Here is a 24,372-nt window from a genome sequence, read left to right as displayed (position 1 = left end):
GCAAGGGACTGAGAAATACAGTCTGTACCAACAGCCTATGGAAACTAATTGCAAAATCTTACTAGTCCACAGTTGATGGAAATGCCTTCTTTTGCTCTTTCTCCCGTAGCTCCCGTTCGCTTTAACCTTTCAGATCCTGCTAGGTCAACAAAATGGAACTTGGCAGTAAGAGTTTCAAACTCATTCATCTCAGCAGATTCAGATATTATCCTGTTATCAGTGGCATTATCCTGAAACAAAGGAGAACCCATAAAGCTTGGTAAGATCCTTTATGCTAGTCAACCACAAAATTCAATCAACAATTATTTACAGGAATAGCTTTTGTAATGTCTATCTCTTCCTTATGTACTAATTCTCTTGTAATAGCAACAGCATTTCTTGAGAAAACCTGTTTAATACCTGTTTAAACCTGTTAGTAATACTTACTAACGTATCAGTCTTTAAGACCCACCTCTAGATGCTAGTCAATATCTATTATTTCTAAGTAAGGCCTACAACTGGTTTTTGGGGGGATAAACAGATGCTTACAAAATATTAAATGAAAAGGTTATGACATTATTACCATCCAAAATTACAAAAAAACTTAGTTTGTAAACCTGCCAAACAAGCTGAAGTTACTTTGATTTTACATCTCTCCAATCCCCATAATCAGTTTCACTGTGACTTATGTGTTCAATGTTACTTCACGCATTTTTTATGCCAGTTTCCCCAGCAGCCAGCATTCCATCAGTACTTTCAGTTTGACCAGGAAATAAGGACAGCAGAAGGAACATGGAAAAAAGAAGAGCTTATCACAGAATCATAGGATGGCCTGGACCTTCCTCTCTTTTTGCCCTGTGGACAGCAAGAACAAACACTTCCAGCACACCCCAGGCAGCACAGCTACTCTGCCAGGGAAATGCACCATGAGCAGGGACTAGCTCCTTAGCTTCTTTCCTTTCATACTCCAAAGCACAGTAATAAAGTTAGCTTTTATCATGAGCATGCAGGTGCCCTGGTCATCCACCCCAGAGAACACAAGCACAGTGCCAGCAGCCCTGGAGAAGCTGCTGCCCTCACAACAAAAGTCTCCCAAAACTTACACTACAGAAGGCAGCAACAATGGAAACTTGAGCAGGATTTCTCCCTGCTGTCCATAAAGGTTTTGTATAAATTTGTATTCAGGCTGTGTTTGTGGGCCTGGCCTCTGCTCTCCCGAATGCTGCAAGGATAGGCAAGGGTGCTGCCCTCACAGCTGTGAGTCAGGATCCAACAGTGTCCTACTCCAGACACTGACACCATTCTGCTCACATCTCTCAAAAACAGGACGAAAACACAGCCTGTCACAAAGCAGAAGGCAGTGGCCAGCTCCCCTTCTTCATGCCAGCCTCTCTCACAAACCAGGCAGGGCCAGAGGAGAGTCCTGCAAGGCTCTGTATTTGAGCTGAAACATCCCAGCTGCTGAAGAGTGCCCACAGCAGGCAGGCTGCTCTTGATGCCCCTGGTTGAGCCATGCAGTGAGTGATGTGGACAGCTTCAAGCACAGCCTCCAATCTGACACCTTCACCACACAGTGATTCAGGTGCCCTGACAGTTCCTCTCCAAGTGAGGAGACTGCTGCTCTCACCACCAGGTCCACAGTTCTGATGTGCAATGCAGGAAGAAGTGCTTCTAACAAGGGTATAAAGCAGGTCTACATACCACAGGGGACCAGAGGCAACCCTCATTTTGCCTGCAAATGATTATTTTTAGTGTTAAAAAATAAAAGAAAGAATCCACCCCTGCAAAATTATTACAAATCCAGTATACTGTTCTATGTGCTTAAAAACACGTTATATATATGCCTACATACTCAGGAGTTCAACAAAATAACTGCATGAAGTTACAACACACCTAAACAATGAACTGATATAACTAAAATAAAAACACTAGTTGTCAGAATCTTATGCTTTTTTTTTTTCTTGCTCCTTGCTGGAAACCAGCACTTCACCTGGAATAGCCAGCACTTTCAGTTAGCTGACTGTAACCTTAAGCTGACTAACTGTTAAGATACTTAAAAATGCTTTTCCAATTAAATACAAATTATATTTTAACTTGGTTACTGGGGTATGTTGCAACAAAATCCAGAAGAAAACGCTAGAGGAGAATGGGCAGGTTCATGTAGGAGGCTGCAATTTATTGTTGCCTCTGGCTAGAAGATGGTTACATATGCACAGATTAAATCAAATTATTATAATGCTTAGCAAATTCATTGAGCATGATGATGACTGTAGCATTTTTAGTACATGTAATTCAAATGTCAATTGCTGCCAAAACAATATTCACATTCTGAAAAATGGTTAAAGTGAAGCCAGCAAATAACACAATCACAGCAATGACACGTACTGTGTTAAAAGCAGGACAAACTCTGGTCTGACATAGATGTATAGTAAAGATAGCATGCGACCGTGAGCTCTGAACATTCATCTGAGTACTGGCCGTGGTTCGAGACAAAGCCCCCAGCTTCAAGCACTGCATCATCTGGAAAACAGACAAAGAAGGACATTGCATGGCTTGGAATTTAAATAAAATGTGCTTTGTAACACCTATTGCTTTGGTTTAGATACAAGCAAGCTTTTTCTCCTTGTTAACAATTCCTATGTGCAAAAAATAGTAAGATTTTTAAAATAAGGTTTGTTGTTGTCATATGGTTTTGAAAGAAACCATTTGAATATTTGTACCCCTCTTTTTACTGTCCCTTGGTAATAAGATGGCAATGCTCCATTCATCTCTAGCACAAATATACGACTTCTGTACTTTCTGTACAAAAACATACAGTACAATGGCACTGTATCAGAGTTGCAATGTACAGACTCTTCTGAATGGCAGTTTACCTCACATCAGTCATCATGCAAAGTTTTCCTGTCACAGGAAAAAGTAACATATGAGATTTGGGAGATCAAATTTACATACAAGTCAAAATTTTACTTTCCAGTGGAACAACACTGTTTGCAAATGACTGTCTCTGGAATTAAGGGAACATTGATATTAGACATTACATTTCAGTCTAGAGAAACAAAAGAAAATTTCAACTCATTTTGCACCCAAATTGTCTAAGAGGCAGAAAGCTGATGTTAGCAAGTGTAATCTCTATTTGCTCATTGAACAGAATGTTAACTACACTTGCTTCTGAAGATTTCCTCAGAATTAGGCTCTGAAAAGTGTTACAACCATTACTACATGAGGATGAAGAGTAAGAACGAAGTGTGAAAGGTATAATGACGTTTAGCAAAACATACAGGTAGCATACTGAATGTGTTCTAAAAATGCTACAGAGAAACTTATTTTCAATGGTCACCTCTGATTCTCCATTCACAGTTCGGGTTGTAACTCCCACTGTATAAATTCCTCCAGCTGAATCTTCATGTATTTTAATATTTGATTTTTTGTTCTTTGCATCAATATCACGAGTGGTATCAAAGAGATCAAGAATTTCTTCATTGTAAAGCTGAGGAGAAAAAAAAGGCAAAAAAAAAAATTATATAATGTAAGAAAAGAATTCCTCCAAAGACTGATATACATGCATGGCACACACAGAAGGTTCTAAATATCCACCATATGCCAAGGCTTTCGATAAAGGATGCTGTGAAAAACACAAACTTACAATGACAATAGCATGACAGATGAACAGTTGCAAATCTGGGCATCTTACTATTATGCCACCCTAAAAATCAACAGCTTCCTTCACACAGCATTTCCACTGCCCTTCTTCAAGTTCAGAATTCTCTCTAGGCAAACAGTAGCCAGAGGGACTAAAACCACTGCTTAAGATTAACAGTGACAAATCAGTGCAGTTTGTTAAACATTAAAACACTTACAGGTATAGAACACTGGAAGACCTAGTTTACTTCAGCAATAACAAGACATACAGCTTGTCTCTTAGGTAATACAAAAGATTATGTGGTATTGTTTTTCTCCCCCCACTGTTGACAAAGTTGTGAAATACTGAACTAAATATTATACATTTAAAACAAACTCTTCCTGAAATTGATTCTCCCTGTTAATATCACATAAGTGTCAGATTTTATATGTTGGCAGAGAACATAAATATTAGAGTCAAAGCAATTAATCTAGAAAATAGATAAATCGGAAGAAGTGTCAGCATAAAAGCTGTAAGACTTAAAGCAACAGCTGCTGCAAAACAGAATGATCATGAGAGTTACAGCCTCTCATTAGTAGCTGTGCCTACAAGAACAAAGGGAACTGCTTTTCTGCAGCACTGACTCGGGATTTCTCTGGGCCTATTGCAAGAAGTAGTGACTCAGAAGCCCAGTTCTATGCCACTGATAATCACAAAGTATTTTATGCTAAGTGTCTTTTTTCATTAAAGAAATCAACCAAGTGTACTGAACAGATTTTGAAAACTGAAGTTGCCTATGGGAAAGTTACACAAACAGGCTAAGCATGGTTCAAGATGTAAAGCATTACTGATTTCTTGCTTTGAAAGTTTCATGAAGAGTAATAGACAAGCAACAGCAATAGCTCCCATGAGTAAATGTGTGGTATAGAAAAGGACAAATGACAATCACCATAATTATTTCTACACTTCAAAATAACCCAGTAAAGAAAGCTACCCTGATAATTGGAATAAGATAAAAAGGCTCTTTTCATAAATTAAAAGAACAACAACAACAAAGCAAACAAACTATATAGTATTTCCTTTTGAAATCTGGAAAATTAATTCAAAACATCTTGTGGGAAAAGAAAAGAAGGGTCAAAGTAGCAACCAAAAAAAAGCATTTCATTTGCTTTGCAAAATACATGAAGTCATACACACAACCACATGCACAGATCACACTTACCTCAAGGAACTGTGCGTTAACTTTAAAATCTGGAGGAGGAAGTCCTTGTTTAATAGCAGCTTGTTTCTTTTCTTCAATACATCTGAAAAGATGCTTAACAGCACGTGATATAATGCCCTGTTCCTCTTCTGTTATGTTGACATCAAATCCAGTGCCCATGGTGTATGTTTTGCCAGCACCTGTCTAAATAGAAAAGTAGCACTCACTAGAACATATGGATTATCACAGTGAAAAGTGATTTCTGAACTATTACTAGATAGAGATTACAAAGACAGTTTTTGTCATTTTTACAATACTAAGTGCAACAAAATGTGTGAAGTGCAGTTGTTGGACAAATTTGACCTACAGATCAAATACAACACAGGTGGGGACCAGTTCAAATTTTCTTAACCACTCTCCTATAAGCTTCCTCTAAGCTGCTTACATCAGCCTTAAGTTATCGTATGAGGTCAAAAGAATAGTTAATGTTTTCAAATGAGACTGATTAAAGCTCCATTTTTATTTTTTTATTTTTTTTAAAGTAAAATCAGCATTTGCAGTTCTCTACTGAAGTACATTATACAGTTTGCTTCATTAAGATGTCTGAATATCACTCAGGAGAAATATTACCACTGTTCTCAACCTATACAAAGCATCTGTACACTGAACAGGAAAACAGCTTAATTAAAAGTGAAGTCCTGCAGAAAATAAGATAGTGTGGGTTTTTATTTAATTAGCAGGTCAAGTCCAAGACAAAGATAGTATCGTGTTGTCAAACATAATCTACTAAACTTCATCTACCAACTGCTTTGCTTCACCAGGGCTAGACTTCACCTAGCTAACTTGAAATAAGACATTCAGTGGTACTGACATTCAGCCTCCCACTAAGATCAACTTCCATGTAATAAATTCCTTAAAGAGAATTCAGAAGACAACAACGTATTCTCTGTGCTCAATGATATTTCAGCTTTTAGCTAAAAAACCGTGCCCATTTACTGATGGGGGAGGTATCTGTTCTTTAGGAAAAGACTCTGGATTCTGGTCCCTAGAAAAAGAGTAGCCTGGAGTTCTCCAGAATCCATTAACAGATACCAAACATCCCCTTCCCCAAAGCATCTGAAACTGTAACTTTTCACTGCTACTATTAATTCAAGCCTACTACTCATACACATCTGCTGCATTCCAGTTGCCATTAAGCACAGAATCTGTACAGGCTCCTAAACAATATTCTAAAGAATATCTTGTTTACATTAAAACCAAGCCACCAAAACCAGGTTCGTGCACAGTGAAACTTAAAAGAAAGATCAATTACAAGGAACAGTTTGTGTTTATTTCAAAATAAATATTTTAAATAAGGTTGTAAAGCTTACCTGGCCATAAGCAAAGACAGTTGCATTATAGCCTTCAAAGCAACCTTCAATCAGTTTTTCTATACACTGTATATAGATTTCTTCTTGCTGTGAGTCAATGTTAAACACATAATCAAAAGTGAAGGCTTTATCTTTTCCCAAGAACACTTGAGGTTCACCAGGTGTCACGGATGTACAAATATGGCATCCTTCAATCTTCTCTTTGGCTAGCTGTGGTCTAATTCTGTTTTAAAAGAAACAAAAAAAGAGTCATTAAAAGTTCACCATTAGAAAGAAAAGCACACAAACAACATAAGAGACCTGAAAAAGTATTTTTTTACTGACTGAAAAATTCTCATTTTTCAGGAGGACAGCAAGATTCCTGCTGCCTGAGCTGCAGTACTATGTCACAACCCCACTCACACAAACATTTATGCAAAAAAAAGCAGCATCTTCCCTGAAGGTTCACCTCTTAACTTCAAGCTGACAACTAGCCTGTAACCTTGGATATTTCTGTACATACAGGATGCACTGCTGAAGAGTAACCTGCATGATTTGTTTCACACCTTGAAATCAGAATTTCTAGTTTATCCAGATGACTTCTTGTACTCATTATAATAAGATTTTTTTTAAGCACCAAAATATGGGAAAAAAAAAAAAAAAAAAAAAGTAAGTAGTAATTTGGGAGCAGGGATCCCAAAGCCCACATATTATCTGAAAGGAAAGCCCGTTTGCTATAATAGAAAGTAAAGGAAGAAACATGAGCCTTCCTGCTTCTCAGAACAGAAAAGAACACTTCCATGTAATCCTTGATTTTACCTAAGCACATTTTCAAAGAAAAGAACAATATTTAATGAGTTGTAGAAGTGTCCTTATTCCTCACTAATTCCTTACTGAGAAATTCCAGCTTTTTTTTTTTTCAGTTTGTTCAGTTTCTGATAAACAAGTTTGAGGAGAACAGCCAACCCAGGCTTCTTATATATTACAAATGTATTGGTTCCCTGCATCCACAGTCCCACAGCACTGTCAGAACTGAATTCAGGAACAAGCTCTGTGACTAAAGCAAACCATGGAAATTTGTGACTCAATTTGTTTAATAGTTAACTACCGGGAAGAAAAAGCTGTGGCCAACATCACAGCATATTATTCCAGCTGTAATTAACTAATAATTTGTTTGCTGAATCAACTTCAAGATTTTTTTTTTTTTAAGTGCTTCCAGGTTCTCAAAGAAATACATTATTTCAAACACAAGTACAGCCTTACAGATAGTGGAAAAGTAAAGCTAAAGGTAAGGCTACTAAGACATCAGCAGCATAGCAACACGCAAATAAAATCAGGGAACAGTGTATTTAGGTTCTCTGTTCAAATCAAACTTTGGGAACTTGTTTCCTTCATTGTTGCCACTTTCAATTATGCCACATTGAAGTTGAAGACCTGTATACGCAGAGCTTCAGGCATATTTCATACCCGAAGCTTTACAGGCTGCATCTACAGTAGTGTTTTGTTTGGAGTGGCTGCATCATTTTGGAGAAAACTGCCATGATACCCTCACCTAGCACATGCTGGTTTGGATCACAGAGCACCCGCAGAGAGCTCAAATTACACCCCTTTCAGAGGAAACTAAGCCAAAATGCTCCTCTGCAGGCACATGAAACTTGTTCCAGAACCTAATGGAAACATAAGGGTCCAAACACTGCCTACTGATCCACTGTGACCGTGCCAGTGCCTGCTGGCTGTTAAGAGACTCTGAATGAATTAGTCTGCCACAGCACACTTAAATTATATGACCAGACACACACCCTGATTCAAGTTAACATCCTGCACAAAGCACCATCTTCTTTTTACTGCTGACAAGCAGTTTTTCAACTCAGGGATGTGCATCGCTGTCAGGAGTATTTCTCAGAAATTTTATGCCAAAAGCTTCATTTTATCCCACAATGTGACACTTCAGAGAGGAATGACTATAGGATGTGTAAAATAGACATAAATATTTCAGAGCTAGTATTTGCATTTGGAGTACATAAAATAGGTCACAGATTCTCTCTCCATACACAATCATCCTTTTTCTCTTTAAGCAAAATAAGCAAAATCAGGAGTTATGTAGCTCCTTTGCTAACAAACTCGATCTGCTAGCAGCAGTATCCACTCATCATAAAACCTGACTGGCATTCCCATACATAAGCTTGTGATAAAGTTACTTTGTTCTAAATTAACTAGCATTCTGTAATAAAGTAGCTTTTACTTCTAAGTAAAAAGCAATAGTCTTCAAAGTTCAAAGTGATACTCATCATATGCCTTTCCAAAAAAAGCATCCTACCCAACTGGAAAGCAGAGCAAAATACATTGTAGCACCTTGCCTATAGCATACAATATTTAGAAAATACCAGCTGGGTGGGCTATGCCTTATTTTTATGCCTTCACGTCAGCCAAAAAGCAATGAAATGCTCATTCTTTTGCCTCTGCACTGCCCGCCCTGGATTAGCGATCAATTGTTCTTCCAAGCATGAAGCTTGAGGGTTTCTGAAGTTTCAGACATGTCTCTCACCCTGCCCTCTGGTACAATGAGGCCTAAATGACTTTTTCACAAGATCAAGACGGAAAACATGTTCTCAAAATTAAGTAACTTTTTCTGCACCCTAAAAATCCAACTCGACCCGCAGATCCAAAAAGCTTTTAGTACTGTCTTGTAAAATGAAGATTGATAACGAATACCTTTTCTTCACATTTTCACTTTTTTCTTATGCTTCAAGTTTCAGAATTAATTTTCTACACAGAGGGATTCATGTAGTTATGAAACGTACCAAATGATTTTCTCCCTCCTGATACTAAATAAAGGCTCAGAATGACCACAAAGAAAAACTGCGTGCCTAAACATAAAGGATTTGCACGATTTCCAGAGATGACGGGACAGACAAGCAACCTGTTCTGCTGCCATCTGCAGAAAAGCTTTCCATGGCAGCCCTACCAGTAAGCTCCCCGGCCTGAAACTGAGCACCACCTCCAAGCACTGTTACAAAAGCCAGCACAACAGAAAGCTGCATGTGCCCATGTGTGACTATCAGAGCACAGCAAGACTCCGCTCCAGAGACCAGCAGAGCCAACGGAAGCCTGTGACACAACCAGCAGAATGTCTTTCCAAAGATGACGTGCCGTGAGAGATGGTGAGATCTTCACCATCCAACCCGTGATGTGTTCGAGGGACACTTCTTGTTCTTAATGATATAAGTTCAGCAACAAGCTAGCATGATGAGAAAACACAAATGCCTTACTTTCAAACCTGACTTATGAATCACCCAATTGGATTACCTGAAGTTCATAGCTCTTGAAGTCTTTCCACCTGCACTAAGTGTGCAATCCAGGGAGTCTCAGGCCTCATGCAAGTCGATTTCTGCTCTAGCACTGCCTTTAGGAAAATTTCCTCCTCCCTTCCCAGCCCCACACATCAAATAGGAAAACTTTCTTATTTTTCTGCTTACAGCCAGACCTTTCCCACTCTCATGACTTAATGTGGTCACTTCTGCCTGCAAAGCAGGCAGCGCCCACACTCTAAGATGTGAAAGAGCTCATTTTTGTCATTTCTCCTTGCCCAGATCCCAGTCTGGCAGTCTGCCACCAGGATTTTCTCCAGCACCAATACGACTTCACCCATTTTGTCTTCTGTATGACCCCACTCCACCTGTTTTTCAGGCTACTCTCTTAATTGCATACAATCAGAGAGGTTTTCCATCTATTTCCAATCACACCTCCTTAGATGTGGCAACTTCCCAGACATTTTACAACACATCCTTCCCTCACCTCCTCTCCAAAGCATGAACGCACCCAAGCCTTGTTTTTATGTACTTTTGTAGAGCCTTCAGGCCACACACATGAAACTTAATCCCCTAAATCTATTCTGCCTCAGCACATTGGGACAAGCTGCCTAATCACAGAGGGTTAAAATATCCAGAGATGGCATGGTAAGGCACTGCATTGTCCTGGAACTAATCTCTCAGTAGAATAGGTGCATAATGCCTCTCCTAAAAAGTATCAGCTGGAACTGACTGGGATTATACAGTTCAGGGGGGTCAATACCCAGTGTTATGCAAGCCATCAAACTTCCCATAATTAATTTGTTTAAATTAGATAACATCATAGTATTATTTTTGAAAGTATCCTTAGTTTATTTTCAGAGATGAAAATAGTCACAGAGATTTAGAAGTATGTATAAAATTATAATACACAATGTTATATACACACTGTCATAGATATCATATATATATATGTATACATATATATATATATATTTAAATACACACATATATCTTTTCAACTACTGAACAGTCTTCTCCCTCTGCCTGTTCAGTGAAGAATCTCCTTGTTACTTAATTTTTCCCCTAGGAGAGCCCTCACAAAACTAATGATCTATGATCAAGCCCTCCTTTAATCTCCTCTTTCATATATTAAAGAAAATGAGACTCACTTTTTTTTTTTTTTTTTTTTAATTTGCATCATCATGTTAAGTTTTACTCTGTTGTAACTAAGGGTAATAATTACAGTTCCTATACACTTTTCAGCACAAGAACATAATAGCAATAAGCTAGAAAGAACTCCTAACAGCGACATATAAAGAGCAAAGAATCAAATTATTCTTGTTTTAAAAGTCAAAAGCTAAGTGTTGTAAAGAAGAAAAGATGTTGATGCTGTCCTCTGTAAAGTTCATTTTTATCAAACTCCACCTGTGGGGGACATTTTTTGCCTTGGTCTGGAAGACATAATTCCATATATAGCTCCAATCACAGGGTTCTATGCAGGAAAGCAACTAACCAGCCTTACACCCAAGACTCTCCAACACGCATCTCTTAACAAATGGAGCCTACTAAACTTCACACAATAAGTTTCACCTGTGAGCATATGAAATATTAAACACAGGAGCAGCTAATAAAACATTTAATGAATGGAAAAACAAAACCTTTCCAGAACCAGAATAAGAGAAAATGGCTTCCTGCCATTATTTTGGCCTCACAATTCCCTGCCCTTTCTATTACACCACATCCAAAGCCTGGATGGGGCTCTGAGCAACCTGGTCCAGAGGGAGGTGTCTCTGCCTGTAGCAGGAGGTTGGAACTACATGATCTTAAAGGTCCTTTCCAACCCAAACCATTTGAATGATTCTATGATTTATACTCATGAAATCACTCCTATTAAAAATACACCTTCAACATGGAGGCAGTTAAGAAAGCTAAAGAGATTTCATCCCAAAGGTACACAATACTTCTGCTTTTCACTATTTTTGTCTGCACACACAGAAAGCTTGCTTATTGATGTATATTAATCAGCACTTCCAAATGAGGCCACAACCATAGCCTCCAAGTGATTTGTATGAACTAGTCAATCAGTACATTCATCCTTTATACCTTAATGAAGTTTACAGGCATGAACAAAGCTGCCCCATGTCAAATGCCAGGTCTATCTTGTTACCACAGCAATAAGGACCCAGGAACAAACCTTCCACCTCCCACCAGCACCAGCTCTGAGTTTCCATTCCAGCTGCCAGCACTTTTGAGCACAACGCCACTACATTTCCATTTCCTGTGTAAACACCATGGTGCTAAGAAACGAGCATGTGTAAAAATGCTTTTATTTAGCGAGTTGTTATTCACTAACCTTTGGTGCAGATATAGCTCTGTAATGTCTTTCTCAGCATTTCCAAAGAGGTTGCTGGTAGCCAATGAAGCAAATATGAAAAGTCCAAGAAGTATTTTAGTGAGATTTTGTCCTGCATTTTTACCCGAGAAACATATCCATATATCTACACTCCAAGATTTTGTATTTAAAAAAAAAAAAAAAAAAAAAAAAAAAAATTATTTTTTTTTATTTTTTCTTTTAAGCTACTTAAGAATAACACAAAAGAAAACCCCAGCTCAAACCCAAAGCCCACAGCTAGTACTGCATTGCAATCTCCCATCAAGGCCAGCCCTGCATTGCTAGGGGATCCTGGAGATGAAGTCCCAGGCAACTGTCTTGTGCCAGCAAGGTGGCTCTCACAGAGCAAGCCATAAATGCAGTGCAGCTTTGGTAGCCCTCGATGAGTGAAACCCTGTCTGCCTGTCTCAGGTGCTTACAATGGCAGAAAAACCAAGCCTTCATGATGCACTTTAACTACTGAATGCATGATGAATGACAGCCAACCTTATATACAAAGGCAAACAAAGCATACAGCAAACTCTGGGTGCCTTTGTAACACAGTGCTGTCTCTGCAGAAAGTAACTGTTTCTGAATGCCTTAATTATTAGTATTCAGTGGTTTTGGCTAATCATACCATTAATATGGAATTGCACTACACCACAGGTGTACTTCACCTGCTGCTATTAAGCTGTAAAAAGGGCATGTTCATGCAGTAACAAATAAGCTACAAGGATTTAGTACTATGCTGCCCAGCAGCAAAGCTGTGGCAGCTGAGCACCTGGCACAGCACCAGGTCACCCCCAAGGCAAAGGGGCCAGCTGGAGCCCCACAAGCCTGTGCACCCCTGAGCCATGCACCCATACACCCAGCCTGGGCAACAAGGAGCAGCTCAGACGACTGTAACCCTATCACTCTTATGTAAGGCTTGGGCACTGCTCCCATCAATGTTTCTCTGCAAAGTTACCATGGCTGCTGTAAGCTACGTGGAGCTCATCTTACGTGTTCCTGGAGCCCATATTAATCCAAGGTCCAGGTGTAACTCAGATGATAATTGCACCAAGCAAAGCAGATAATCTATGTGTGTACCAGTGCTTCCCGCCTTTAGGCATCTGAAAGCATTCAGGCACATCAGGTAGGATGCAGATGCAAGTTTGGCGGTACCAGAGAAAAAAAACATCCCACAGAACAAATGGATTAAGATCTAAGGGTTAAGAATTGCAACAGGCGCAAGACTGGACAAGATAGACAAGATTTTATTCCAACGTCTTATTAAGATGCTGATAAGGAATCAGCGTCTCTTCCATCCACGTGTACCCATTAAGCATGACATCTAAACCATTAGCTTAAAGCACGCAGCAAGACTCCAAGATGCTACGTTATTAATAGTTGCCTTGTTTAACTACAGACAAAAAAATAAAAAAACCTCTTCAAAAACATGAAGGCAGAACACTTTTTTTCTGTGCTGAGAACTGTCACATCCAACTTGTAAATAACAAGAAGACAGCAAATGGAGAGCTGGAATTAGATTTAGCTGAGGAAGTACACCACAGCTGTAAGTAGATTAGGCCTGTTCTTCCTCTATGCATGCAATCTCTACATCATCAGCTACATTTTTTTTCCCCCCCTCTGTTTACACACCACTTCAATTTCACAGGACAGGCGCCCTTCCCAGCAGCTTGCCGCACCACAAGCTGTTGGTGCCGGGCACGACGCTCCCTGTGCCAGGCTGGGGCAGGCCCACAGGCTGCTGCTTTGCCTGGCTCATGGAGCACAGCATGGCAGCTGCATCTCTGGGCACTCCCTTCTACTTGCCAGAAAACAGTGCAGCTGTATGATTTCATGTGAATTCTTGTGCGCTTCTGTAACAAGCTAGCAGGCCATGCGGCGCAGATTGCCTGTCAGTGTGAGGATGCTGTCATGTGCTGCTGCCCAGAACAGAAAACACAGGGAGGGTAAAGGCCAGGCCTGCCTCATGCAGTCCTGCTGCCCTGCTGCTCCCTCCTCACACCTGGCTCCTACAGCAAGGATGCGAGACCAAAAAGACTGGCGGGCCTCTGACATATTTTATTACAACATGAATGAATTCTTTCATCCAAACCTTCTCCCAGACTCATTTACTCTCTAGGGAGGTCAGAAATCCACAGCTTTTGAGAACAATTTGACTTTTGAGTGAAAGAGAGAGAAAAAGAGTGAGGGAGAGAGAGAGAGAGGACTGTACTGCAGGATTTGCACAGGCCTTGGTTATTTCTGGTTCAAGACAAGGTCAGCAGTGCTGGAAAAGCAGCGTGACCATAAGCCTCCACATGTCTGCCAAGCACAGACCTGGCAGAGCTCCAACTGCAATTTGATTACAGCTAAACTGATTGTGGAAATGACATTTCTAAGGCAAACAGTCTTCAAAAAACTATCCTACAGTAGCACTTGCCTTGGTTTCTTTTCCTGAACATTCGGTATTACACCTGTCTCTGACACAGTGAAATAACAAAACATAAGAAAGAATTAGATCTAAGCAAATTGGGCAAAGCTGAGTTTATGAATTAAGACCTGAAATACCTATGGTTTGTTACCAAGAAATTAAACACAGAGTTATGTCTTCCTGAAACTAAATTAATTTTATAACAGACAGGAATACACGCACACCTGCACCACACCATAAAGTCACAAAGGACACTGGCCCTTCCTATAATCAATTAAATGTACTCCAGTACTGGAAGGATTACAGACACTTAATGCCCATACAGCTCATTAGCCTGAAGAGGCTGTCTTTCCTCATCAGGAAGCACAAATGAGTAAATTTAGAAAACAAGATGCATGAGCAAGCATCTCTACTTGTTACAATGCAGTCGAATACAAAGCTCAGTCAGCATTAGCAGGTCTGACACCAAGCTGTACAGACTGTGCACAAACCCAAACTAGCCACACAACCAGAAACGACTCCCAGCAGAAGGGTTTAGCCCTGAAACTATAGCATTTTTCACCTTTTATAAATTGAGCAAAAAGAAACTCTAGAAGGCACTGGCTCATTTTAGTTGACATCTAATGTTGAGTCATGCTGCTGCTAGCATCAGAGCCTTGGTATTAAGTAATTAGGGCAGTATCAGGAAAAGGAATACACTTTTTGTTGCATCTGTCTGATACACAGCTGAACACTTAACAGATTAAATCTGCTAAACAAATGTTACGTAACTTAAGATGAAAAAGCTTAACTGAAAGAGTTCAAGGTAATCTTGCTGAAGAGTGCACTGCCTAGCCTAAAAGTGAGGCATAATAAGAAGCACTGCCAATATTTTATACACATTTTGCTTCCAGAAATGTAAAGACTAAAAATTCAACTGAGCTGAAACAATACTGTCAAAAGTGATGGGGTGAATAGAGATTATCCAATGCCACAAAATACTTCAATCACTGCTGCTTTACCAAGTAACAGCACAGCATTTATTTAAGCATAGGGGAAGAAGAGACAAGAATGTAAAAGCACAGTCTGAGTGCTAAAGAAGCCACGTTTAAAGTTCAGGGATCAGGGCGTAATTCAGGCACTTCTTGTAAGCTGGGGCCCAACATCTAAATACAAAGCTATTTGAATCACAACACCAGTGGTAATGTTGTCAGCTCTTTATAAGACACATTTGCAGCTACGATATAATTATGAGTGTCAAACTTTAATACAGTTTTGCGACACTGGTTTCAAAAACATTGCCCACAGCATCACAGTAACAGAGATAAATGAACCAACAGTGCCCACACAGTATTTTCCATTAGAGGTGCAGAACCAACTGCAGCTTTCTGTTTCAAAAGATGGACTCTCCTGCATGCAAGGCAATGACATCATGTCTGTACTAATCCCTTCTTTCACCTCCCCTTCCTGCCCCCCCCAAAAAAGTGTTTTTGCATATGTTAAGGCAAAGGAATGACTTGAGAACAAAATATAAACTCAAAGCAATTATATTAATTATTTTTAAAAAAATAAGTGCACACATTTAGGAAATTCCTAATATTACTATTTACCAATGCTTCCAGGGATATCAAGAATGAGAGCCACAAGTACCTTTAGTAATAAGCACCAAACCAAGCAATAGTTATTCAAAACTTTATTTTCCTGTAGAGAATACAAATGATAAAACAAACTGATGTAAGGAAAGATGACAAAAAAAAACAAAAACAAAAACTAACAACCTATCAGTCATGACAACACCAGGCTCTGTCCAATTTCTTCTGTTAAGTGCAAGCCCCTTTTTAATTCGTCTGTTTCTTCAAAATTTCTTCAAAATAGCTAAATTCTTAAAAAGAGATACTCTATCACTTTGTTTACAATTAAAAGGCTTCCAACATCCACAACAAAGGTTAACTCTTATTTATTGACTCCTTTTCTCAGATTTGCCTTTCCTTCTCACAAATGCCCACCTACACACACACCCACAGCCCAGTTAGAGCTACAGTACAGAAATCATGACAAGTTTATGCCAAGACTGCAGTAGCCTTAGAAATCTGTTTAAAAAAGAAATTATTTCTCTATATAAAGTTGAATATCTCCTCAGTTATACACTCGGAAGTCTAGGGCAGCTCCTTGTCTTACAGGCAGAACAACAGCTTCAAGAGTTACAATTCACATCAACTTCACTTACCTCAAAATAAACAAAAAGTTACTAACACACTTACCATAGCTAAAACTACAAGCCACATCTCAGGTAATTACAGTCAAATAATCCCACTAAAGAAAAGGAGGATCAGGTCAATTAAAAGAAAATTACAAGTTGTCATTAGTTATTACTGAAACGACTGCTTAGCTAATACTATTAAAATAACAACCACGAACTTCACAATGGGACAGGACAGCTAAAAACAGTGTTTTAATAATCTGCTCTGAATAGGGCCTTCATTCTTCATTTCTCAGTGCAGCATTCTTGGAACAAAAAACACTGCATGACTTCTATGCCACTCCTTATTTAAAAATAAATAACTAAACCACCAGTGTTGTATCCACAACACCCAATACACTGTGTTCCAAAGCAAACTGCAGAAAATTTCTTCATATTTATTGTTGACTGTTTCCGATGAACAGAAGTTGCTCTGTTTCAAAACAGAAGGTAAACTGTTCCAAGCAATGACTGAAGGCTCTGAGCTGGTAAATCCTAGCTGTGCAGTAAGGGAAAATAACCCACACACGTTATTTAGTATTACCTATTTTAAAACTTGCAAGACAGAAAGGAACAATGCTACTCACTTCCTTCAGTCCTTCTGGTTCCATACATTTTTCTATGTCTGAATGTCAAATTCCAGTTTCAATTATTTCCTTCACTATTTCCTTCATTTGCAAGACTGCAGTACATATCTATGTTGGCTGCAAGAGCATAAAAAATTAGAGATCCTCCATCCTCATTCTCCTGTGCAGTGGTACTGCATTCAGCTGCCTTTATGAAGACTTTACCACCTTCCTGCTCTTGGGCAGCCTCAGATGATGCTTCAGAAGACCTCTAAAGTTAGTTGAAAGTCAGCAATTCAGGAAACTATGCTAGAAATGCACTAGGTAGCATTTTTCTACTCTAAGCCATGCTCTGAATTGATTGTTTGGTACAATGCTGGATGCTCTTTCGCTGGAAGCAAGCATTTCAGGCAAACATGAACTGACTGAACAAACATGAACTGAAGCTTTTATCTTCCCCCAAAGCTGAGGTAGTTTGGAGTCTCCTGGTACTAATTCTAACAACACTCCTCATGAGGTTTCAACCAGGCAAAAAATTTGGACTAACCATAATCTTTTTTTCTACTGATCGCACACTGGTTTTCAAATGTGGTAGACAGAGAAGAGGGGAGGGAAAAAAAAAAAGGAAAGTTTCTTTTAATGACAGAATAGAGGACTGGAGCACCTCTCCTAACGAAGGAAGGCTGAGGGAGCTGACCTCATTGAGCTTAGAGAAGAGAAGGCTGCAGGGAGACCCCACTGTGGTATTCCAGTTCTTGAAGATCATAAACTGAAGGGACACCAGCTTTTCACATGGACTAATAGTAACAGGACAAAGGGGAATGGCTTTAAACCAAAAGAGGGGAGGATTTAGATTAGATGCCAGAGGAAATTGTTTTAGTCAGAGGGCGGTGAGGCCCTGGCACAGCTGCCCATAGAGCTGTGGGTGCCCCATCCCTGCAGGCACTCAGGGCCGGGTTGCATGGGGCCCTGGGCAGCCTGAGCTGGTGAGGGCAGCCAGCCCACAGCAGGGGTTGGGGATGGATGGGCTTTGAGGTCCCCTCCAATCCAAACTATTCTATGATTCTGTTCAACATTTATACGGGAAACATCAGTGGAAACCTGAAATAATCACAGTAAAAACAACAAGAGAAGTAAAGCAAAAGTGGCTGGCCACAGCTGACTAATGAAACAGCTGGTACTGCCCATGAAGACTATCAGTCTTTAAAGATTTGTTCAGCATTGTTAGTTAAAAAAAAAAAAAAAAAAAAAAAAAAAAAGTAAATTCAAGGACTTAATCCTAGAACTTAATATAAAAACCAGTTCCCATACAGAAATTCACATCAGAATGCCAGTAGTCAGACAGCTCTCTGCTGCAACAGTATCCACACTGCGGGCTGAGCTGCCACCATTACATCCTCAGCCCCTTCTCCAGGCTGGGAGACAGACCACTGAAGGACTTAAAGACCATGCAACTACATAGAGTTAGGGTAGAACCTTGTCACAGACAAATCCAGTTCTCCTCCTTCATAAGCTTCCACTTCTCACAGAAACAAACACCTCTGGCATGCAATCACCATGTTAAAACAGCCCTGGCAGAAAAGTGGAGGCCTGACAATAACGAAGACCAGAATTTAAATGCGAGTACTGCATAGAAAATAGCTTTACAGCTGATAAACCACAAACATTTTCAAAATATTTAGTAACTTTTCATATTTTATTAAACATAAAAGATTGAAATGTTCAAATTATTTGTATTTGCCTGGCTTGGGCTAAAATTTTTGCAGTAAGCAAAAAGCTGTAGCTACTTCAGCTGCCTGTACATTGCAGTATTACTTTTCCCCACTGTCAGCAGAGCATCCTCTAAGTTGTAGAAACACACTCATATTACACTAGCTTAAGCTTAAAAAAAAAAAAAGCTGTTACATTGCTTCAAAACTGGCTGATGCTTAACACCTGACTGAGGTTAAAAATACGATGCTTTGACATTACATATCTCAGGACAACATTAAGAGTTAAAGCTATCCAAGTAACTCATTGACTGTTATATTCAACTTACCACTTGAGCGAGCAGGAGAGATTTTGAGGTAACAGAAAGTGACAGCACTTGCTCTTCTACCTCACTGGGAAAGTATGGGCCAATTTCATATTCCTGGCTTTTTGTAACATAAAATAGAAAAGGCTGCTCAGTCTTCTGGTGGTTAAGCTACAACAGACAGCCAGATCAATCTTGCTGGCTGTGCAAATCAGCGTAGAAGTCACTGTGCAAATGCAGTCATTGCCCTGGTTTAACTGCTGCTAGCATACATACCTCACTGCACTAGCAGAGCACAGCTTGGAATTACCACTATTAAAAATACTATTAACATCGTTTAAACAAAGTTTTAGCTCCAGGATAGAGCACATCCTAGAAATGAGCGCACCCTGGTACTGCACTGCAACATAAACTGACAGGTTCACGAGTCAGCTACGTCCTCAACTCATCAAATACACGCTGTGAGTAAAGTATAGAAAGAACTAGTTACTTGTGTCTCCTTGAAACAACTAATATGGATGCAAGCCTAACAGTGAGGCTGAGTGCTTTCTGCTTCATGTTCTAGCTGGATGCTTAATTTTTTATTAAGGCTCAGATTAGATTACAATTCCAAACAGAACTCCAAAGCTACAAATGCAAAGTCACTTTTAAGAACAAATAATCGTGCACTGACAAACCTCAGACACATTAAAACCAGCTCTCTCCACTCACACTGCACACAGGGGAGGCTCAGCCCTTGCTTATGGACCTCCCCTTTGTACACAGCCGCCGGGCTCTCGCACACAAAGCAGCAGCACCTGATCCCGTGATCCCTTCTCTGTCTGCCCAACGCTTCACAGTGGCTCCTGGGGGACAGAAAGAAAGGTCTGTCCAGACACGCTTCTCCAGGGTCAGAGCCAGTTTTTGTCTTGTCTGAATTCAATCAGCTTTTCCTGGCACACAATACCTCCGCACCATACATTTCCCAGCTGCTCTCAGAAACTATTGATGCAAATTATTCGTGGTCTGTTGATGCAAGAATCTTTAGTGGCCACATGCACTGGAGGCAGCACAGATACTTTCAGAACAAGTGTTTTGACAAAAACTCTTCCAAATGGCCTTAAAAATTTAAGCTGTTCATTACGCTGCAGCACAACAGGACATCAGTAAAGCCAATTCAGCTTGCTACAGCCCTGCCACAACAGTTGGGAGCAAATATCTCATTCCTCCAAGCCTTTAACACTGAGCAAGGTAAGAGCTCTGTGGCTTAAACTGGACTTGATCAGGATTGATCAGGGCAGAAAGGAAGGTAAACACAAAGTTTGCCAGGATCAACAGCAAATATAACAAATACTTTGCTAGGAGTAGAAAAACTATAGACATTCGAAAAAAACAATGCAGTAATGGCTTACTGGCAGCACATAAAGACCTGGGAGGCTGTAATCATAGAATCATTTAGGTCAGAAAAAACCTTCAAGATCATACATTCCATCCAATCTGCCTTATTAAGCCCCCATCGCTAAACTGTATCCTTTAGTGCCACAGTGTCATCACCATAGTGACTGCTGAGAAAGCAGTCAGAGTTGTATCTTCTACATGGAAAGTAGAAGCATGCCACACAGAATTACAGAGAAGCTATACCTACTGCTGCAGAAACACAGCCTCTCACAAAAATACCCACACTGCAGTAGAAACAAGCTGCAGAGAGAAACCAGTAACAATGGACATGGAAAAAGAAGTATGGTGGATTAAGAGCCACTTTGATCTATGGACGTCAATCAGTGAATCAGTCCTCAAGAAAGAGAGGCAGAAAAACCGATGAAAGGTTTAGATAGATGCTATGCTGAGAAGACTGGAGGGACACAGTAAAAACTTTCAGAATGCTATGGCCTGCACCAGGCTTCCAGAAAGGGTCACACAAACGGTGTTAAAGCCATTTCAAGCTATTTCCTTACCAGTGCTAAGAAATCAGACCACGTGATGTTATTACAGCGAGCTACAAACCTTACATCACTAATTGCTGTGAATCAGCCAATTGCCTCTCACACCTACACAAAGAACATCATTTCCACTCAGTGGGTGCTCTCAGCTTTGACCACATCCTAACCACTGCCCTCATCATAAATCTCAACAAACACAAAAAAGTTACACAGATACAACAAAGGCCTATCTGAAATCTACTTCTATCTAAAAGCCAACTAAAATCTAACTTTTTGAAGGAGAAGCATGACAGTTTGACAGTTCAGCAGATGGTACCACTTTAAGATCCTCACAGAAAAGTTTGCTTTCTCCCTGGTTTCAACTATAGACTTTGCTTGCCCATGCCTTATCACCTGACTTTTGTTTGCACAGGAATATAGAACTCTGACATCAAACAGCTGCAGTGCAGCCCTTATACAAGCCTCATCACATGAATAATTAGCAAAGCCCAAAGGAAACTATGGATGGATTATTTCCCAACCATACTTAGAGTTAACTATTGCTAGACCACTGAATTAAAAATGCATGGCCAATGAGTGTTAGCAAGATAAACTGAAACTAATGAGCCACAGATTCAGAAGAGGGAGCAGGATTATCTAGAACTAATAAAAGAAGATTTCCCTGCCTCAAAGTTTGAGGTCAGGATTGGTTGCACTTCACAAACAATCATGCTTATAACTAAACACGTAATTGGATTCTCAATTAAGTCCTGTTGTCTGGTGTTATACAGTATGTCAGATAATCTTATCAGAGTCCATGGAAATAAAATGTACATAATCTGTGTCTTTTATCCACCACCCAACATCAGTGTCATGTGGAGGTCCCACAACCACTAACTCTGTATTTATATGGATAAGTTAAGCCTTGCATTTCCAAGCAGACACTGCAAAGCAGCACATTTGGGTTCCTGATTTCCAATCCACAGCAGCACTGTTGGCAGAGGGACCTTGCAAAAGCAGCAAAAATGCAGCAACACAGCCTCAGCAGCTGGAAAACGGTACAGCAGTGACACACCACCACAAGCCTGCTGTCACAGCAGGACCTGCATCAGTTAACAATTTAAATCAAGCTTCACCAGAGCTCGTAACTAAGTGAGAAAAATTTGACCAAAAAAATTAAGACAAAAACCAACAAAAAAGAACTTACATCCTACATAAAAGATGCCCTCTCACAGTCTGTAGCTCTCCAAATTAACTGACCGCATCCCTTGCATTCATACTGAATGAACACTCAGGAGATGAGTTTATTGATATTTTAATGATAGAGATGACCCCATAAACAGCAGCAGGATTCCAAGGCCTTACAGCTCATTCCTGCACTGAATGAAACAGCAGCAGAAGGAAAAAACAAAAAAAGGAGAGAAAAGAGAGATGGCCTGTGACCACTGCCTGAGCATTTGCTCGTGCTGGCACACAGAACATATACAAGGGGGCACCTCGCATATAGGTTGTACCAGTGGCATCACTGCCCAGACAGACAGTACAGCCAGACAATGCCAAGTACTGCAGCACATCTCTCTCCTGAAAACAAACGCTCTTTCAGCTACTTCTCCCAGCAGCACACTGTATGTTATACATCCAGTATCACGTTACGTCAACCAACACTGGTGTTCACATGTTAATCGTTCCACTGATGTTTGGTTTTGCCTACCAGATTTTCTTCTGATGTTCTCCTTATCTAATACTAAGCTCTCCAGAGATCAACTTTCCAGCCTCAAACAACAAACAGACAATGAAAGCAAACCTCTAAGATCTAATTTGTATACCGCACTAGAAGAAGAGTTACTCAGAAGGAAAATGCTCTACAATCAGTTAGTGCATAAATCTTGGGCTATGGCAATACTTTAAAATCATGCCTTAAACTGATTAGCTTTGAATGTCACCCCCAAGAGCCATTCTGAGAGATTTGGCATTGAGAAGCTAAGAGACAAATCTTGCTGAAATGGAACACAGCGAAGTGACCAACAAGCAACAAAGAACCGAGCCAAAACTATGTCACAGTGATTCTATTAAAAAAAAAACAAACACACATGCAGAAATTTCACAGCTGAAGTACAGCTATTGCTAAAACACATATTAATATGCTAACTTCAAATTACAGCCCTTGCATATTTTGAACAGAAAGTGCATTAACAGTCAGGTTCTTACAGTTTATTTTTGTTATCCGAATGGAAAAACACCACAATGCCAGTTAATGTAACTTCTGAGCAAAGGACAGGACCTCTCACACACATTGCTGTGCTGCAATGGCTATGCCCATCAATACTGAGGTAGCAACAAAACAGGAGAGCTGTTTCCACTAAAATGATGTCAAGCAATACGCTACAAGCATTCTGCCCCACTGGTCCATTGTTAGATATACAGCCTTCCCCCCAGACAGCTTTAATTTGAAAAGAATGCAAGTACAAATTACAGAATTCACATTAAAAAACAACGTTAACCTACATTCTAGTGGCTAGTCTACAGTTTGACAAATCTCCTTAACACGTGTGATACAATTTGGGAGGCAGAAATGTTTCCTAGTTGCAGTCTGAGAAATCCTGAGCAGTAGATGTGGTCAAGAAAAGATGCAGATGCTACAAGTTTTGAGGCACTTCCCTCTGTCTACCAACATATTCCTGTTTTAAATAGATTGAACTTCAACCAGAAAACACACAGATACAAGGCAGATATCAACAACATAAAGCAAACTGAACGTTAACTTTGTCTAGTGTTACACATTAATTATGTGGAACACAAATCCAGAGGAATAAGGAGAGGGAAAGAAAATAAATAACTAAATCATACTCCTGAAAAATATTAGAATCCATTTTTCCAAAGACAAAACATAAACTGACAAGGCACAAGCTATAATTAATTTCCTAAGAGTCAAAGGAAGCTGTTCCAAGATAAGTAACTGATGCTGTGGGCTGTATTCACAAGGTTATCACATGCTTCATGTGATAATGCAATGACCAACTCCATGCATTTCTCTATGACTTAAAGAATATATACTGCCAAACATACCAGAATTATAAGAACAAAACCCAAACTGTCACTGGCAGAACAAGGAAACTGACACAATTATTCTATGAGATGGTTAAGGAGAGCATGAATATCCAAGAAGCAAGAAATCAGTAACAGTGCTGAAGGTTAATTATTCTTGTTAGTCAGCTTGGCCAAAAAATAAATGAGTTTAAACTGTGGCAAACAGGCAAAGATGACTGCCAAGCATTCTTGCAGAGAGGAGGGGGAAGCACGTTGTTACCCTTTGCTGAATCACATTCCAAAGGCTTCCACAGCAGCAACACCACATCTATCACCAAGTGATCTTCAAGATCGGGGGTACAATGGTAGTGGGTGGGAAATAGATTTCAGAACAAAACGAACCCATTAGCCATGTAAAACA

At 39.8% G+C, this 24,372-nt stretch overlaps 1 protein-coding gene across 7 annotated transcripts in view; it reads right to left on the bottom strand.

Moving 5' to 3' along the window:
• The window catches only part of KIF21A (kinesin family member 21A), an 83,695-nt gene that overhangs the window by 48,218 nt on the left and 11,105 nt on the right, over positions 1-24,372 (bottom strand). For all 7 annotated transcript variants that reach the window (XM_048964658.1, XM_048964668.1, XM_048964666.1 and 4 more), the window contains exons 2-6: positions 6,170-6,392; positions 4,821-5,003; positions 3,317-3,466; positions 2,365-2,499; positions 63-230 (exon numbers count right to left, since the gene is read on the bottom strand). In XM_048964658.1, the coding sequence (XP_048820615.1) occupies positions 63-230; positions 2,365-2,499; positions 3,317-3,466; positions 4,821-5,003; positions 6,170-6,392 (859 nt within the window). The remainder of the gene's footprint in view (positions 1-62; positions 231-2,364; positions 2,500-3,316; positions 3,467-4,820; positions 5,004-6,169; positions 6,393-24,372) is intronic.

This window comes from Lagopus muta, chromosome 1 (assembly GCF_023343835.1).
Source record: "Lagopus muta isolate bLagMut1 chromosome 1, bLagMut1 primary, whole genome shotgun sequence".
Classification (NCBI taxonomy): Eukaryota; Metazoa; Chordata; class Aves; order Galliformes; family Phasianidae; genus Lagopus; species Lagopus muta.
The sequence above is the reverse complement of the archived record's forward strand: the minus strand, read 5'-3'. Positions and strand labels throughout refer to the sequence as shown.